General features: G+C 44.7%; 2 protein-coding genes across 2 annotated transcripts in view; one reads left to right on the forward strand and one right to left on the reverse strand.

The window, feature by feature from the left end:
• Positions 1–5,617: 5,617 nt before the first annotated feature.
• On the forward strand, positions 5,618–6,298 carry tmem125a (transmembrane protein 125a; the record flags this gene model as incomplete). The annotated part of the gene is made up of 1 exon (XM_084162914.1): positions 5,618–6,298. The coding sequence occupies one exon, from the start codon at positions 5,618–5,620 to the stop codon at positions 6,296–6,298; it is 681 nt and encodes a 226-aa protein (XP_084019040.1).
• A 3,061-nt stretch (positions 6,299–9,359) lies between these two features.
• The window catches only part of LOC311130862 (AP-1 complex subunit mu-2-like), a 37,843-nt gene continuing 30,411 nt past the window's right edge, over positions 9,360–16,791 (reverse strand). Inside the window, exons 10-12 of the mRNA XM_084163672.1 lie at positions 14,013–14,138; positions 11,499–11,574; positions 9,360–11,017 (exon numbers count right to left, since the gene is read on the reverse strand). Coding sequence (XP_084019798.1) covers positions 10,995–11,017; positions 11,499–11,574; positions 14,013–14,138 — 225 coding nt within the window. The 3' untranslated portion in view covers positions 9,360–10,994. The remainder of the gene's footprint in view (positions 11,018–11,498; positions 11,575–14,012; positions 14,139–16,791) is intronic.

The following is a 16,791-nucleotide window of genomic DNA, read 5'->3' on the forward strand; positions in this document are numbered from 1 at the left end:
CAGTTAAGAACAAATTCTTATTTACAATGACGGCCTACACCGGCCAAACCCGGACGACACTGGGCCAATTGTGCGCCGCCTTATGGGACTCCCAATCAGCCTGTGATATAGCCTGGAATCGAACCAGGGGGTCTGTAGTGACGCCTCAAGCACTGAGATGCAGTGCCGTAGACCACTGCGCCACTCGGGAGCCCGTAACCATCATAAAACTTGCTGGGTGCTACAGACGTTTGGGGGAAGTCATTGTCTGCTAAATACAGAAGAGACAGACTAGAGAATAGTCCACAGAGAGAAAACAGGAGCAGATGATGAAGGTATTTTTGATGAGGCCTCTGTAATCGGTGTGATGTGAAGGAGAGGTCCTATTAGCTCTGATAAGAGAGCAGGCAGAAAGGCTTACACCCTGTGCCTCTAAACTAGAGAGAGTGTGTGTGCGTTGGTGCTGAGCGATTCGTGCTTTTTGAGGTCGGTTCAGTTGCGGTTCGGTTTAAAACAAATAATCATGCTCTCCGGCCTTGGCTAGCGAAAAGGGTAGCCAGTGATCATTGGTTTGCCACAGCTGCCCATGCTGCAGAGCTGTCTGAAGAAATCACTATTTTAGTAGTTCTTCAAAGTAGATAACGCATACTTTCAAGACTGCTACAACTATCAGTCGGTTAGTAGAGCTATACCTTCTGAACTGTCTATCCCTGTTGTTGCTGTGTTGTGTACATTCCTCTCTCATGCGTTCCGTGTGCGGTACCAGGAAGAATAGGCCAAATGGATTCTGGTCATTGTAGTTAAGTGTTGGGGAGTAGTGAACTACATGTAGTTCAACTAGTAATTTTACAGTAGCTTGGTAGTGGTTGAACTAAATTCAAAAATCTTGGTAGTGTTTTGAGTAGTTAATTACTTTTTTGCAATGTAGCGGTGTAGCTAACTACTGGAACTACACACTACTTTTATTGCACAAATTAAACATGGGTGAAGTAGGCAAGAATTTCCTTTAATTTGTGCCATCAGACTTGCCTAATTCTCACTTGAAATATAGTTGTTGTGTTTAATAGCTAAATTACACATTCCATTACAGTTTGTTTTTAACGCTTTGGTACTATTTTCACAAGTGTGTGGTGAATTTTCTAAACTTTTAGTACAAAACTCCAAATTAGTCACAGTTGTAACGCAGTTGTAACTTTGTGCATTCATTTCGTTTGTAGACATCTTTCACCACACAACCATTGATCCAAAATATAAGTTTACTGTGAAATATAATGAGTACATTGGTTTTATCACCAAAACACAAGATAAGGATATCTTCTCAATTTAGCTGTTTTAACAGCCAGTTAATCCAATAGCAAAAAATGCTAAGATGCATGTTTCAAAATTGCCCTTTGAAGTGCTGAAAGTAATATGCTACAGTACTGTAAATTACAGTACATTGCACTATATTCACGTTGGGCTATACATTTGTACTACCCATCAAAATGTACTGAAAATCACATTTCCATCATCTCTATCATTGGTGTGATCATTGAAGACATCTTCCACAATCATTGATGCAATTTATATGTATATATACAGTGGGGAAAAAAAGTATTTAGTCAGCCACCAATTGTGCAAGTTCTCCCACTTAAAAAGATGAGAGAGGCCTGTAATTTTCATCATAGGTACATGTCAACTATGACAGACAAAATGAGAAAAAAAAATCCAGGAAATCACATTGTAGGATTTTTTATGAATTTATTTGCAAATTATGGTGGAAAATAAGTATTTGGTCAATAACAAAAGTTTCTCAATACTTTGTTATATATACCCCTTGTTGGCAATGACACAGGTCAAACGTTTTCTGTAAGTCTTCACAAGGTTTTCACACACTGTTGCTGGTATTTTGGCCCATTCCTCCATGCAGATCTCCTCTAGAGCAGTGATGTTTTGGGGCTGTCACTGGGCAACACGGACTTTCAACTCCCTCCAAAGATTTTCTATGGGGTTGAGATCTGGAGACTGGCTAGGCCACTCCAGGACCTTGAAATGCTTCTTACGAAGCCACTCCTTCGTTGCCCGGGAGGTGTGTTTGGGATCATTGTCATGCTAAAAGACCCAGCCACGTTTCATCTTCAATGCCCTTGCTGATGGAAGGAGGTTTTCACTCAAAATCTCACGATACATGGCCCCATTCATTCTTTCCTTTACACGGATCAGTCGTCCTGGTCCCTTTGCAGAAAAACAGCCCCAAAGCATGAAGTTTCCACCCCCATGCTTCACAGTAGGTATGGTGTTCTTTGGATGCAACTCAGCATTCTTTGTCCTCCAAACACGATGAGTTGAGTTTTTACCAAAAAGTTATATTTTGGTTTCATCTGACCATATGACATTCTCCCAATCCTCTTCTGGATCATCCAAATGCACTCTAGCAAACTTCAGACGGGCCTGGACATGTACTGGCTTAAGCAGGGGGACACGTCTGGCAATGCAGGATTTGAGTCCCTGGCGGAGTAGTGTGTTACTGATGGTAGGCTTTGTTACTTTGGTCCCAGCTCTCTGCAGGTCATTCACTAGGTCCCCCCGTGTGGTTCTGGGATTTTTGCTCACCGTTCTTGTGATCATTTTGACCCCACGGGGTGAGATCTTGCGTGGAGCCCCAGATCGAGGGAGATTATCAGTGGTCTTGTATGTCTTCCATTTCCTAATAATTGCTCCCACAGTTGATTTCTTCAAACCAAGCTGCTTACCTATTGCAGATTCAGTCTTCCCAGCCTGGTGCAGGTCTACAATTTTGTTTCTGGTGTCCTTTGACAGCTCTTTGGTCTTGACCATAGTGGAGTTAGGAGTGTGACTGTTTGAGGTTGTGGACAGGTGCCTTTTATACTGATAACAAGTTCAAACAGGTGCCATTAATACAGGTAACGAGTGGAGGACAGAGGAGCCTCTTAAAGAAGAAGTTACAGGTCTGTGAGAGCCAGAAATCTTGCTTGTTTGTAGGTGACCAAATACTTAATTTCCACCATAATTTGCAAATAAATTCATTAAAAATCCTACAATGTGATTTTCTGGATATTTTTTTCTCAATTTGTCTGTCATAGTTGACGTGTACCTATGATGAAAATGACAGGCCTCTCTCATCTTTTTAAGTGGGAGAACTTGCACAATTGGTGGCTGACTAAATACTTTTTTTCCCCACTGTATACAGAAAGGAAAAATACTTTAAAATACTACTTAAGTCGTTTTTTGTGATATCTGTACTTTACTTTTTATATTTTTGACAACTTTTACTTTTACTTCACTACGTTCCTAAAGAAAATAATGTACTTTCCATACATTTTCCCTGACACCCAAAAGTACTTGTTACATTTTGAATGCTAAGCAGGACAGGAAAATGGTCCAATTTACGCACTTATCAAGAGAACATCCCTGGTCGTCCCTATTGCCTCTGATCTGGTGGACTCACTAAACACATGTCTGAGTGTTGGAGTGTGCCCCTGGCTATCAGTAAAAAAATTAAATAAAAGCAAGAACATGGTGCCATCTGGTTTGCTTAATATAGGGAATTTAAAATGATTTATACTTTTACTACTTAAGTATATCTTTTTTTTACCCCGCTTTTTCTCCCCATTTAGTGATATCCAATTGCGATCTTGTCTCATCGCTGCAACTTCCCAACGGGCTCTTTATCTAATATTAGGTTTTGGTTGAAGATCTGATAACATTCAGTATCACAAATATGCAAAAGTAGAGAAAATTAGAAAGGGGGCAAATACTTTTTCATAGCACTGTATATGTGTGTGTGTTGTTTTCGTCCAGCTCATATGTCACCTCAATTACTGCCTTCTATTCCTGTTCTACCTGTCAGTGGCATCAGGTCCAAACCTGCTGGGATTTAATGAGTGACTCAACAACACACACACACACACACAGTGTACACACATCCACCTCATAATTATGAACTGAAGCGGCGTGGAGAACCGGGAGTCCAATAAACACAGTGCACTCTGTTATTTAGGATCCCTTCACTTCACACCTCATGTGAACACCTTATGACTCAGCTGTACTGTCTGTCATATCCCTGTGTGTTGATGATGAGGACTCAGCTCAACCTGCTGCTGGGCGGCTCAGACAGACTGGTAGTGTTCTGTTTGTGTCAGCAGACTAGACTAGGCCTGTCAGAGCACAGTTGTAATTCCTGTCAGAGGACAGTTGTAATTCCTGTCAGAGGACAGTTGTAATTCCTTTCCTGTCATAGGACAGTTGTAATTCCTGTCAGAGGACAGTTGCAATTCCTTTCCTGTCAGAGGACAGTTGTAATTCCTGTCAGAGGACAGTTGCAATTCCTTTCCTGTCAGAGGACAGTTGTAATTCCTGTCAGAGGACAGTTGTAATTCCTGTCAGAGGACAGTTGTAATTCCTGTCAGAGAGCTGCTGCTGCTGCTCTGTGCTCGCCTCGCTCAGCGCCTCAGCTCGCGCTGTTGACTTTGATAGTAAAGGGGCTGACAGACTTTTAAAGACAAGCTGTCTGCGGTCTGACCTTGAGGGTTGCTGGGACTACAGGGACAGCCCATTGATAAAAGGACTCATACTTGAGCCCCGTTGCGAGTGGGGCTGTAGTCAGCGTTGCACCGCTATCTTAGAAACATCACCTTGCAGGGGAATAAACAGGAGGTCGCACACAACACAGAGGACGAGAGCTGGGTGGCTAAACTAGCCTACAGGGTGCTGGTCTACATACAGGAGTACACCATAAAGATGCCAGGCCACTAATAGCTGCTAATCGAATAAACAACACACACACATACACACACTCGTATAACTACAGAAACACAGACACACTTCTATTTCACATTCTTTCTCTCTGTCACACACACACACACACACACACACACACACACACACACACACACACACACACACACACACACGCCTCAGAAGGGAGAGGGGTTTTCAGGTTGCATATTCAGCATTATGTTTTCAGTCAGTTCAAACACCTCTCTCTGCAGGGTACCTCTGTTATATGGCAGGAGCTCTAATGTTTAGAGCTCTGCTTTAAAGATGGCATATCGTGTCTGTGTGTTTCTGTGTGTGTGTCTGTGTGTTTCTGTGTGTGTGTGCATGCGTACGTGTGTGTGTGTGTGTGTGTGTGTGTGTGTGTGTGTGTGTGTGTGTGTGTGTGTGTGTGTGTGTGTGTGTGTGTGTGTGTGTGTGTGTGTGTGTGTGTGTGTGCGTGCGTGCGTGCGTGCGTGCGTGCGTGCGTGCGTGCGTGCGTGCGTGCGTGCGTGCGTGCGTGCGTGCGTGCGTGTGTGTCAGCAGGTGGCGCTCATCTCCCCTGTCTCTCCTCTCCCCAGGTATCCATCAGGCTGCATCTGGTCCCAGGACATCCTCTCAGGCTGCAGTGGACTACCTGAGGGACCCTGTGATCCACCAAGAGGACCAGTGATCTACCAAAAGGACCTATAATCAAGTGAGAAGGAACTGTGATCCGGTGAGGTGTCCAGTGATCCATCTGCTGTGATCCACTGAGGACTGTATTGGGATCCACTCAAGATTTCCAGAGAGAAAGAATGGTGTTCCACTGAGAGTTCCAGTGATCCAGCTTGTGTCTTGGTAGTTCTCTGGAGAGCGTGTCCGTCAGGCTGGGAGGATCAGGATGCCAGAGCTGGAGGACTTCCCTCCGACGCGGGTTGACCAGCCGGCCGGTCCCGACCCTGCCCAGATCCAGCGCAGTGTTCTGGATGAACAGGTGGAGCTGTGGTGGTTCGGAGACCCAGCCAAGTCTCTGCTGTGCTACTGTTTGGCGGTCCTCCTCATCCTGGGCTGCGGCCTGGGCGGCGTGCTCCTCCTCTCCACCACCACCAGTTTCTCCAGTGACTGGCGCATGGGAGCGGGCATGGCCCTGTGTCTCTTAGCCCTGGCCGTCCTCCTCAAACAGCTCCTGAGCTCGGCCGTGCAGGACATGAACTGTGTGCGGAGTCGCAGGCGGATCGATATCCTGAAGAGCGGAGGGCTGTCGGATCTGTTAGTGGTGCTGATCACGGGGCTGTGTCTGGTGGTCTGTGGGGCTGTGCTGCTGAAGCTGGCCTTGGAGCACCACATGCCCCAGCCGGGCGTGGCCCTGAACGATATGTACATCTCTGGGGTGGTGTTGTTAGCTGGAGGGGGGGCAGCGGTAGTGGGGGTGGGGGTGTACACAGGGGTGGTGTTGCTGCTGGATAGGACCAGGCCGGGACAGAGGTTTAGGGACAGGGCTGTGGGGCTGTTCACTATCTCTGGAAGACACATGGACCAGGGTAGGAGGGAGACCACCTCTAGCCTGGCTAACCTCATCTGAACTGACCACCAGTGACATGGGATGGGACAGGTAGCCCACACAGCAGATGACTGTGACGCTCATATGGCCCAGATCTGATCCATATGTGGGAGATGCGCACTGGGGGAGGGTTGGAGCTTATTGACCAGCTCTGGCTTGAGGTATGTGGCCTTGTACAGTGGGGAGAACAAGTATTTGATACACTGCCGATTTTGCAGGTTTTCCTACTTACAAAGAATGTAGAGGTCTGTAATTTTTATCATAGGTACACTTCAACTGTGAGAGACGGAATCTAAAACAAAAATCCAGAAAATCACATTGTATGATTTTTAAGTAATTAATTTGCATTTTATTGCATGACATAAGTATTTGATACATTAGAAAAGCAGAACTTAATATTTGTTACAGAAACCTTTGTTTGCAATTACAGAGATCATACGTTTCCTGTAGGTCTTGACCAGGTTTGCAGAGACTGCAGCAGGGATTTTGGCCCACTCCTCCATACAGACCTTCTCCAGATCCTTCAGGTTTAGGGGCTGTCGCTTGGCAATACGGACTTTCAGCTCCCTCCAAAGATTTTCTATTGGGTTCAGGTCTGGAGACTGGCTAGGCCACTCCAGGACCTTGAGATGCTTCTTACGGAGCCACTCCTTAGTTGCCCTGGCTGTGTGTTTCGGGTCGTTGTCATGCTGGAAGACCCAGCCACGACCCATCTTCAATGCTCTTACTGAGGGAAGGAGGTTGTTGGCCAAGATCTCGCGATACATGGCCCATTCCATCCTCCCCTCAATACGGTGCAGTCGTCCTGTCCCCTCTGCAGAAAAGCATCCCCAAATAATGATGTTTCCACCTCCATGCTTCACGGTTGGGATGGTGTTCTTGGGTTTGTACTCATCCTTCTTCTTCCTCCAAACACGGCGAGTGGAGTTTAGACCAAAAAGCTCTATTTTTGTCTCATCAGACCACATGACCTTCTCCCATTCCTCCTCTGGATCATCCAGATGGTCATTGGCAAACTTCAGACGGGCCTGGACATGCGCTGGCTTGAGCAGGGGGACCTTGCGTGCGCTGCAGGATTTTAATCCATGACGGCGTAGTGTGTTACTAATGGTTTTCTTTGAGACTGTGGTCCCAGCTCTCTTCAGGTCATTGACCAGGTCCTGCCGTGTAGTTCTGGGCTGATCCCTCACCTTCCTCATGGTCATTGATGCCCCACGAGGTGAAATCTTGCATGGAGCCCCAGACCGAGGGTGTTTGACCGTCATCTTGAACTTCTTCCATTTTCTAATAATTGCATCAACAGTTGTTGCCTTCTCACCAAGCTGCTTGCCTATTGTCCTGTAGCCCATCCCAGCCTTGTGCAGGTCTACAATTTTATCCCTGATGTCCTTACACAGCTCTCTGGTCTTGGCCATTGTGGAGAGGTTGGAGTCTGTTTGATTGAGTGTGTGGACAGGTGTGTTTTATACAGGTAACGAGTTCAAACAGGTGCAGTTAATACAGGTAATGAGTGGAGAACAGCAGGGCTTCTTAAAGAAAAACTAACAGGTCTGTGAGAGCCGGAATTCTTACTGGTTGGTAGGTGATCAAATACTTATGTCATGCAATAAAATGCAAATTAATTACTTAAAAATCATACAATGTGATTTTCTGGATTTTTGTTTTAGATTACGTCTCTCACAGTTGAAGTGTACCTATGATAACAATTACAGACCTCTACATGCTTTGTAAGTAGGAAAACCTGCAAAATCGGCAGTGTATCAAATACTTGTTCTCCCCACTGTAGTTGCTGGGCCACGTTTGGTCTGAATGTGGGCCACATCCACCTTGCTGTCAGGGAGGGACCAAGGGACATCACATCTGAAAATGGCATTTGAGCATAGTGGCCATCTTGGAAAGACACTTTGGTATGTTCAATGAGTTGTTGATTACCACAGCGTCCCTGTGGTCCTTAAAGCAATGGAATTTTGCAGGACCATGAAATACCATGAGGAATACAGAGCTGCGTTAACACATTCTGTTTTTATGGTTCAAACATGGGCCATTTTATGAGCTAGAGCCCAGCAGAGCAATATTCTATGATGTGGAATATAGAGAATACCAGTGACCCTGCACAGACACCGGACACTGAACACAGTGCAGAGATAATGATTCATAATGTGTCCAATGTAATGTCATAATAATATCATCCACTACAAAGCAGCAGGTGAAAAAGCTGCTGTAAGGAATAATGATATCATAGAATAATGTACCCTGCATCTCCAAACTTAATCAACCTGATAAAGTGATTTACTGATCAATGTCACATTTTGTCACCTTTTCATGTCACAGGTTTACAGCAGTGTTGGGTGGTCAAAGGCCTCCATAAGCAAGCTGTGTCATCACTCACTTTGCTTTGCAACGCTTACCAAGAATCTGAGGAGAATGTCCTGCATTGTTGCCATGGTTAAAGGGTACAATATGGTTTCATTGAACAAAGCGTCTATATGCTTGGGTTCTCGGATTTAAGTTGCTGTGTGTGTGTATTTGTGTGTTTTGTGTGTGTGTGTGTGTGTCTGGCCCTCGCACCTCCTTATCAGGCAGTGCATGTAAGCGGCCTGTTGCTCAGAGACAATACGGGTCACTGAGGCGGCCATTGTTGTTGTACTGATGGTTGGGCACTGGGACAATGGACAGGCTGTGTATTGTAAAGGGGCTGGCATCGCCCAGTACGGCTCACCCTTACCACCCTCTTAACACACACAGCATCGGCAGTGCAGTGACTGTGTAATGAGCCAGTACAGCGTGCAATCTCTAATTGACAAGGGACTGTTCTCGGTCTCTGCTGTGCTCTGCTATGCAGGACTTGCTGTCTAGGTGGTGCCAAGTATGTTTGTGTACGTATGATAAGAGAGACGACAGCCACAAACAGTGATGAGAGAGAAACCAGACAGAGAGAGAGAGAAAGAGGGAGAGCTAAGCCCTCAGGTCCAGTTCCCCTCATCGGTCATAGCCTAGGAGGTTCAGCTCGGCTGTCCCTGGCTTTTATTTGATAACATACATGATCTCACTGATAGAGCTGGAAATAACCAGTGAAGATATTAAGGTACAAAGTCATTTATTTATTTCTATCTAGATCCCTTTGTCTCCCATTGACGTACAGAGGTTAATAAATAAGATATGAATAGTTTGAAAAACACATACTAATCATTAAAAACCCCACTGGAGAGAATATCTGGAAGAAAATAGTCATATTTGTCCTGTTCCTCATAATCAACTATTTTACATGGATGGTTTAATATGATATTTCATCAGACCTGGGTTGACGTACTATTTAGGGTATTTCACTTACTTTTAAAGACATTTGGAAGTAAGTATTTAGATATATATATATTTTTTAAGACAAGTAGTTGAATATTGGAAAGTATTTGAAAATACTCAAATACACGGTCTCAAATATACTACCATGCATCTAACCCAGGTATTTGAAAATAGTATTTGAAATAAGTATTTGAAAAAACTTTTTGAGTCGCCCACATTATTTGAAAATACTCAAATATACAGAAAATAAGTATTTAAATAACAAATAAACATGAATTTGAAACCAGGTCTGGATTTCATACAGTAGGCCTACACACAGCACACTCATACACACCACATTGACTGGAGCTGCACTGTTGGAGCTAGGAACACAAGCATTTTGCTACACCCCTAATAAGATCTGCTAAATATGTGTATGTGACCAATAAAATTTGAAGTTGATTTGATTTTAGCTGTTTAATCTGGGCTGAACCTTTCTACTCTATTCCCCTGGCAGAGAGAACCCGAGCTATTACCCTGGCAGAGAGAGAACTAGAACTGATATGAGGGGTGGTGCATTGCAGGCACAACAGACTACTGTAACCATACCAACCAACACCTGCTTTGGAAAAGTTGGGTGTTTGTTTGGTGGAGACACATTGGCATAGATTTTCACACATTGACATAGATATGTCCACTTTCTCTTCATATCGGACCACCTTATTGAGGGTTTACTTATTTTGATCATGGCATTTCCTGGAGGCGTTAAATGTGTCTGTATCACAAGACTGTTAGAAACACTATATCATTGTGATCTGCACACAGAGAATTCCTTCAGTCTTTTGCTCAATAGTTGTCAGCTGAGTACAAGCACAAGTCTAGGAACTGTGACGACAATATTGTAATAAACAGCGGCTGATATTATGCAGGCCTATTAATCATTGATTTGGCTATCTTGGTGTTAATCTCTTGGACACGGTGGGGATTATATGCTTACAGCTGACTCCAGATAACGTCAACCGATAGCATCCACACCCACACCAAGCAGATATACTTTTTTATTAGTGCTGTACACAGGTTTCAATGTCACAGGTTTCAATGTACACTTTCAATGATGAGATCATCATGTCGTGAATTAGTCCAGAAGAAAATACAACTATACAAATGTTACAATGTGACCAATAAGAAAACCCCTACGTTCATTATTCAACATGTTTCTCCAGATGATGTAACAAAGCAAAGGTCGAAGGTGACAGTTCTAAAGGGAAATGGAGTCTTGAAGGTCCTCTGCAGAGTGTGCAAGATGGCTACCTTTTCCTTTGAGAATTGACAGTGGTGAAAGTTGTTCCCATTTCCTTGTCCTCTGCTGTCCCTCACTCCCAGAGAGCCAGAGAGAGGGAGAGAGTGACGATCAATTCGTCTAGCAGCAGGCTTGCCCTTAGTTTGTCCGGAGTTGATAATCTGCCAAGAAGTGAAGATATAACAGCAATACATTAACACTGTTCTATCCATCATCACTTTGCCCCTGTCCTGTGGCGTCACATTAACGTTAAAATTAGTGTTGGGGCTCTGGGTGACTGAGTTACACATTGGGGTCAGTGGAGTAGTTATTATGGCTTTACAATGACTGCTTATAACTCGTTTATGAATAAGTCAACACCTCTCCCATCCTTTCACTCTCTCTCGTTCTCTCCCTCCATCCCTCTCTCTCTCTCTCTACCTCTGCTGATCACAGTGGAAAGGTGATAGCCACCTTGGCATGCAGAGCCAAGTGACACAGCGAACCTAATGGCAGTAAGGCATAATTCAAATCCCCCTTGCCCCAGCTTCAGGAGAGAGGTAATAGATATGATAGCTGGGTTCACTGCGGGGCGGGATGGTGTGTGTGTGTGTGTGTGTGTGTGTGTGTGTGTGTGTGTGTGTGTGTGTGTGTGTGTCTCACCTCCACTCTGTGTTATGTAGCGTACCCATGGTAACGCCTGATAGCCGCTTTTCTCAATGATCTTCAGATAGCGTACCTGAGGAGGAGCGAGGAACAGTTTACACACACACACACACACACGCCAGGGCCGGTGTTATGGGCGGACCTTAGGGGGCCTGGCCCGCCCTACCATACCTCCTTGCCCGTCCAAATAAAATATTGAAATATTTATCATTTATTTGACCGAGACGCGCTCCGACAGAAAGACGCATCAATTTCAGTTAAAGCATCCGAGCGAGCGAAACAGCGCCCCTCTGTCTCTGTAGACCATTTATCTGATGCTGTCTAGACCAAAATAGTATGGCATGTGGCCCAATGTGTTTCTATGGGAATAATATGCAGACCTAAGATTGATCTGCCTTCCCGCCTTTGGGACAAAGACTCCCATTGTTAGGGTGGAGACATGAGCATCTTGAAATTATATACAGATCTCTGGTTTCAGCCTCTTGCGAATTGGAAAGGAAAGTTGGCGGGAGCACAGTGCCCTGTTAGGATGCTGGATTGCCCTAAAGTAAATTGATGTTTCGCCAAAATTATATAATTACTCCTGTCTAAAGAAAATCATTCAAAATACTAAACCGAGGAGCATGACTTAGCCACAGAGGATCATTAGCTTCTTTTGGAAAAATAGCTGTGGTTTATTTCAAATCACAAGTGTGTATGGGAAGCCCGCAATTTGGGTAGTGCGCGTAGCAATAGGTCTAGCTGATTGAGTTGCGGCTTTCAGTGAAAAGCATCTAAAATATGTGTGAAGATAATGTGTCTTGAGTATCATTGAAAATGTTGCATCAAGAAGAAGGGGAGGGGTGTGTGGCGAAGATATGGTGTGTCTCTCTGCAGAATGCATATGTAGGAAAGTGCCCATTTGGCAATGTTGATTTTCTGATTGTCTTAACTCACCACATACACCACTAATAAGCTGAGCTTTTCAGTTATTTTGTATTCGCCTCACGTGTTTTTTAACATCCATTGCGAATTATTGTTCAAATACTAAGGAACTATCTTTCCAACACCTCGATAATTGCCAAGCCTCGGTGTGAAAGAACAACATTTCATTAATAAAAAAGCTCTCTTTTTTTAAATGTTTATCTGTCCCGAGCTCACTGGCGCAGGAAACACTGAGGGCCCAGAATAGGCTAGTTGATACAATGTTGCAAGTTCGCTAGTGTAGTGTATAAACAGTTTATGTCTTTGCTGATGTTTGCAAATGGTGTGTTAGAGGAAGTCTGTTATGTGGCCTCCCAGGATTGGTTTATGGGAAAACACCCATATTATGTTACATAGGGCATAGGATATAAATACCATGGTTGAAACAAAGGACGGGGAGGAACAACATATTAGAGATTGGGTCAGTTGTTCTCCAGATGTCTGCAGGAGTCTGTAAACTGGCGCTGAAATCTTTGGTATAATAAACTATTATAATCAAGGACAGTGTCAGCGGATTTCTTGTCCTCACAGCATAATTAGCATCATTATTTAGATACCACACTAGCTACCAGACCCAGTGATGATTTGATACAATGTTGGACTTCACTAGCAATAGCTCAAGTCAAGACAGATAGAAAGGGAGGCAGACAGGTGGAGTAGAGAGATTTACATTTAAGTCATTTAGCAGACGCTCTTATCCAGAGCGACTTACAGTTAGTGAGTGCATACATTTTTTATACTGGCCCCCCGTGGGTATCGAACCCACAATCCTGGCGTTGCAAGCGCCATGCTCTACCAACTGAGCTACAGGAGAGATGAATGTGATTGAAAGAACCTGAATTTTTATCAGGATATTTTCTACTGTTTTTATTTGTCTGCTTTAGGCCTATGTATTTTACTTAGTTGACGATGGAAGTTATAGGCCTACTGCTGCATTGGCCTATAGGCTATCTCTGAGTTCTATGCTCTCATTTCTTTAGCCGCCAATGGATCACAGTGTATTAATGTGTCCATATGGCAGAGGCTGGTGCTCTCGCCATTGTTGAATTTGAACTTTTACATTTGTATAATTTTACTTTTGATTTTTATGATTAACCACGTGACAATGATTTTGAAAAACGAAAACATTATTATTGAAATTAAACTCTTCCACAAAAAATGCGCATGTAAAAATAATCATAACTGCCAAGCAGATCAGTGGAAATGGTAGGATAAATTGTAAGCTTCCCCGAACTTGAAACTCACGAACTGCCTTATTGTCTTTACTGTTACACCAATTGAAAACATGGTGAACGCGTGCACACATAGGAGGTCCCGTGGAAAAACGTGCCCGCCTATGGAAAAACGTGCCCGCCTATGGAAATCAAAGGCCCGTCCAACTGATTCGTTCTGGCGCCGGCCCTGACACACGCACTAACACACACGCACACGTGAGTCAGCTCCTTCCAGCCTGTATGCCCTATTAGATGGAACTCATACCTGGCTCTACTAGGGTTCACTTTGAAAAACAGAAATTTGGGGGATTTGATAGGGGATCTGTTAGCTTACCTGGATACCAGATACAGTGAAATAGGGGATCTCAAAGTTGACAGTGATGGGCCTTCTCCCCTCCAACTCAGTACTCTCCACACTAGGCAGACCAAAGTGAGCCCTCATCATGTACTCCTTTCCCCCCTGTTCAAACATAGAAGAAAAAAACACACACACACACACACACACACACACACAGGTATGAGGTTTATTGGAAAACTGGAGCATTTCTCTTCGGTAATGTTCTTTGTTATGTTGTGAAATACACTACATGACCAAAAGTATGTGGACACCTGCTCGTCTAACATCTCATTCTAAAATCATGGGCATTAATATGGAGTTGGTCCCCCCTTTGCTGCTATAACAGCCTCCACTCTTCTGGGAAGGCTTTCCACTAGATGTTGGAACATTCCTGCAGGGACTTGCTTCCATTCAGCCACAAGAGCATTAGTGAGGTCGGGCACAGATGTTGGGCGATTAGGCCTGGGTCGCAGTCGGCGTTCCAATTCATCCCAAAGGTGTTCGATGGGGTTGAGGTCAGGGCTCTGTGCAGGCCAGTCAAGTTCTTCCACACCGATCTCGACAAACCATTTCTGTATTTCTGTATGGACCTCACTTTGTGAACGGGGGCATTGTCATGCTGAAACAGGAAAGGGTCTTCCCCAAACTGTTGCCACAAAGTTGGAAGCACAGAATAGACTAGCATGTCATTGCATGCTGTAGCGTTAAGATTTCCCTTCACTGAAACTAAGGGGCCTAGCCCGAACCATGAAAAACAGCCCCAGACCATTATTCTTCCTCCACCAAACATTACAGTTGGCACTATGCATTCAGGCAGGTAGTGTTCTCCTGGCATCCGCCAAACCCAGATTCGTCCGTCGGACTGCCAGATGGTGAAGCGTGATTCATCACTCCAGAGAACGCGTTTCCACTACTCCAGAGTCCAATGGTGGCGAGCTTTGCGCCACTCCAGCCGACGTTTGGCAATGCGCATGGTGATCTTAGGCTTGTGTGCGGCTGCTCGGCCATGGAAACCCATTTCATGAAGCTCCCGATGAACAGTTTTTGTGCTGACGTTGCTTCCAGAGGCAGTTTGGAACTCGGTAGTGAGTGTTGCAATGGAGGACAGGCTATATTTACGTGCTACTTGCTTCAGCACTCGGCGGTCCCGTTCTGTGAGCTTGTGTGGCCTACCACTTCGCGGCTGAGCCGTTGTTGCACCTAGACGTTTCCACTTCACAATAACAACGCTTAGGCCTCCCTAGTGGCGCAGTGGTCTAAGGCATTGCATCGCAGTGCTAGAGGCGTCACTACAGACCGGGGTTCGGCTGTGATCGGGAGTCCCATAGGGCGGCGCACAATTGGCCCAGCGTCATCTGGGTTAGGGGAGGGTTTGGCCGGAGGGGCTTTACTTGGCTCATCGTGCTCTAGAGACTCCGTGTGGTGGGCAGGGCGCCTGCAGGCTGTCCTCAGTTGTAAAAATAACAGCGCTTACAGTTGACCAGGGCAGCTCTAGCAGGGCAGAAATTTGACGAAATGACTTGTTGGAAAGGTGGCATCCTATGACGGTGCCACCTTGAAAGTCACTGAGCTCTTCAGTAAGGCCATTCTACTGCCAATGTTTGTCTATGGAGATTGCATGGCTGTGTGCTCGATTTTATACACCTGTCAGCAACGGGTGTGGCTGAAAAAGCCAAATCCACTAATTTGAAGGGGTGTCCACATACTTTTGTATATATAGTGTACTTTATAGCACTGTAAACGGAAAAAAATTGTCCATTGAAGCCTAAACCCCTCCCTACCTGATCTTATCACAACAAAACTAGCAAGGCCATGCAGTCATATCCTTATTAAACACTCCTCACGTCTGTACTGGTGTAGGATACATCAACAGTGCACAGGACATCCTTGTTGAATAAAGGTTAGGTAAACAACTACAAGGTGACCTGAATGGCGAAACCTCTCCTTGGGTAACCCCCAAATGTTTCACAATGTTGCTGTAGCTCTGAACTAGCTATTTAAGAGCTTGAGGATTAGTTGACCAGTTGAATCAGGTGTGCTAGCTCTGGAATAGATCAGTTACATGGAACGTCCTGGGGTCCCTGGGGAGAGGTTTGACAACCACCACTCTACTGTACTGTATTGTGTTGTCCAAACTTGTGAAACATAGATGTCAATGATAGGTTCAGATTTGGTCCAGTCCGGAGGGTTAGCAAAAATGCTCTCCTAACCTGCTATGAAAAGTCACTTGTATCGAAGTGGCGTGCTTTTAGGGAGTCCCATCCGTGGACATTGAAATCAAGGCCGGTCCGGACCGCAACAAAATAAAAAGATGGCCGGTCCAGACACAACCAAAAAAATACATCCAAAAGATATCGGCGTAGGTCCCCTTAGTGAGAAGTTACCATCTACAATGACGAAACTGGATCGGCGTCTGGGGGCAAAAAAATGTCTCACCAAACGCTCTCAGCCAACTTATTCAGTACTTTGAGTCACTTATAGGAACTGGTACTGTATGTGCTTTAATGTAAAGCAGCTGTTGATATTCACCCCTCTCCCCTATTTAAAGGGAGAATCCATATGTTTTGCATAAATGCAAATAGCCATATCTATGAAGTAATAGCCAGGGCCCGGTTTCCCATAGCGATGGAACTTTGCTTACAGTGTTTTAACCATGCATTGTTTCTATAACGGCCAAAGAACTCACATGCTTTTCCCAAAACACCACGTAGGGAGAACTTTCAATAAGTACGTTGTTAGAGCATGTGTCGATACTGACAGGATCGAAAGAAAGGCT

This window comes from Coregonus lavaretus (genome assembly GCF_964263955.1).
Source record: "Coregonus lavaretus genome assembly, chromosome: 6".
NCBI classification, from domain to species: domain Eukaryota; kingdom Metazoa; phylum Chordata; class Actinopteri; order Salmoniformes; family Salmonidae; genus Coregonus; species Coregonus lavaretus.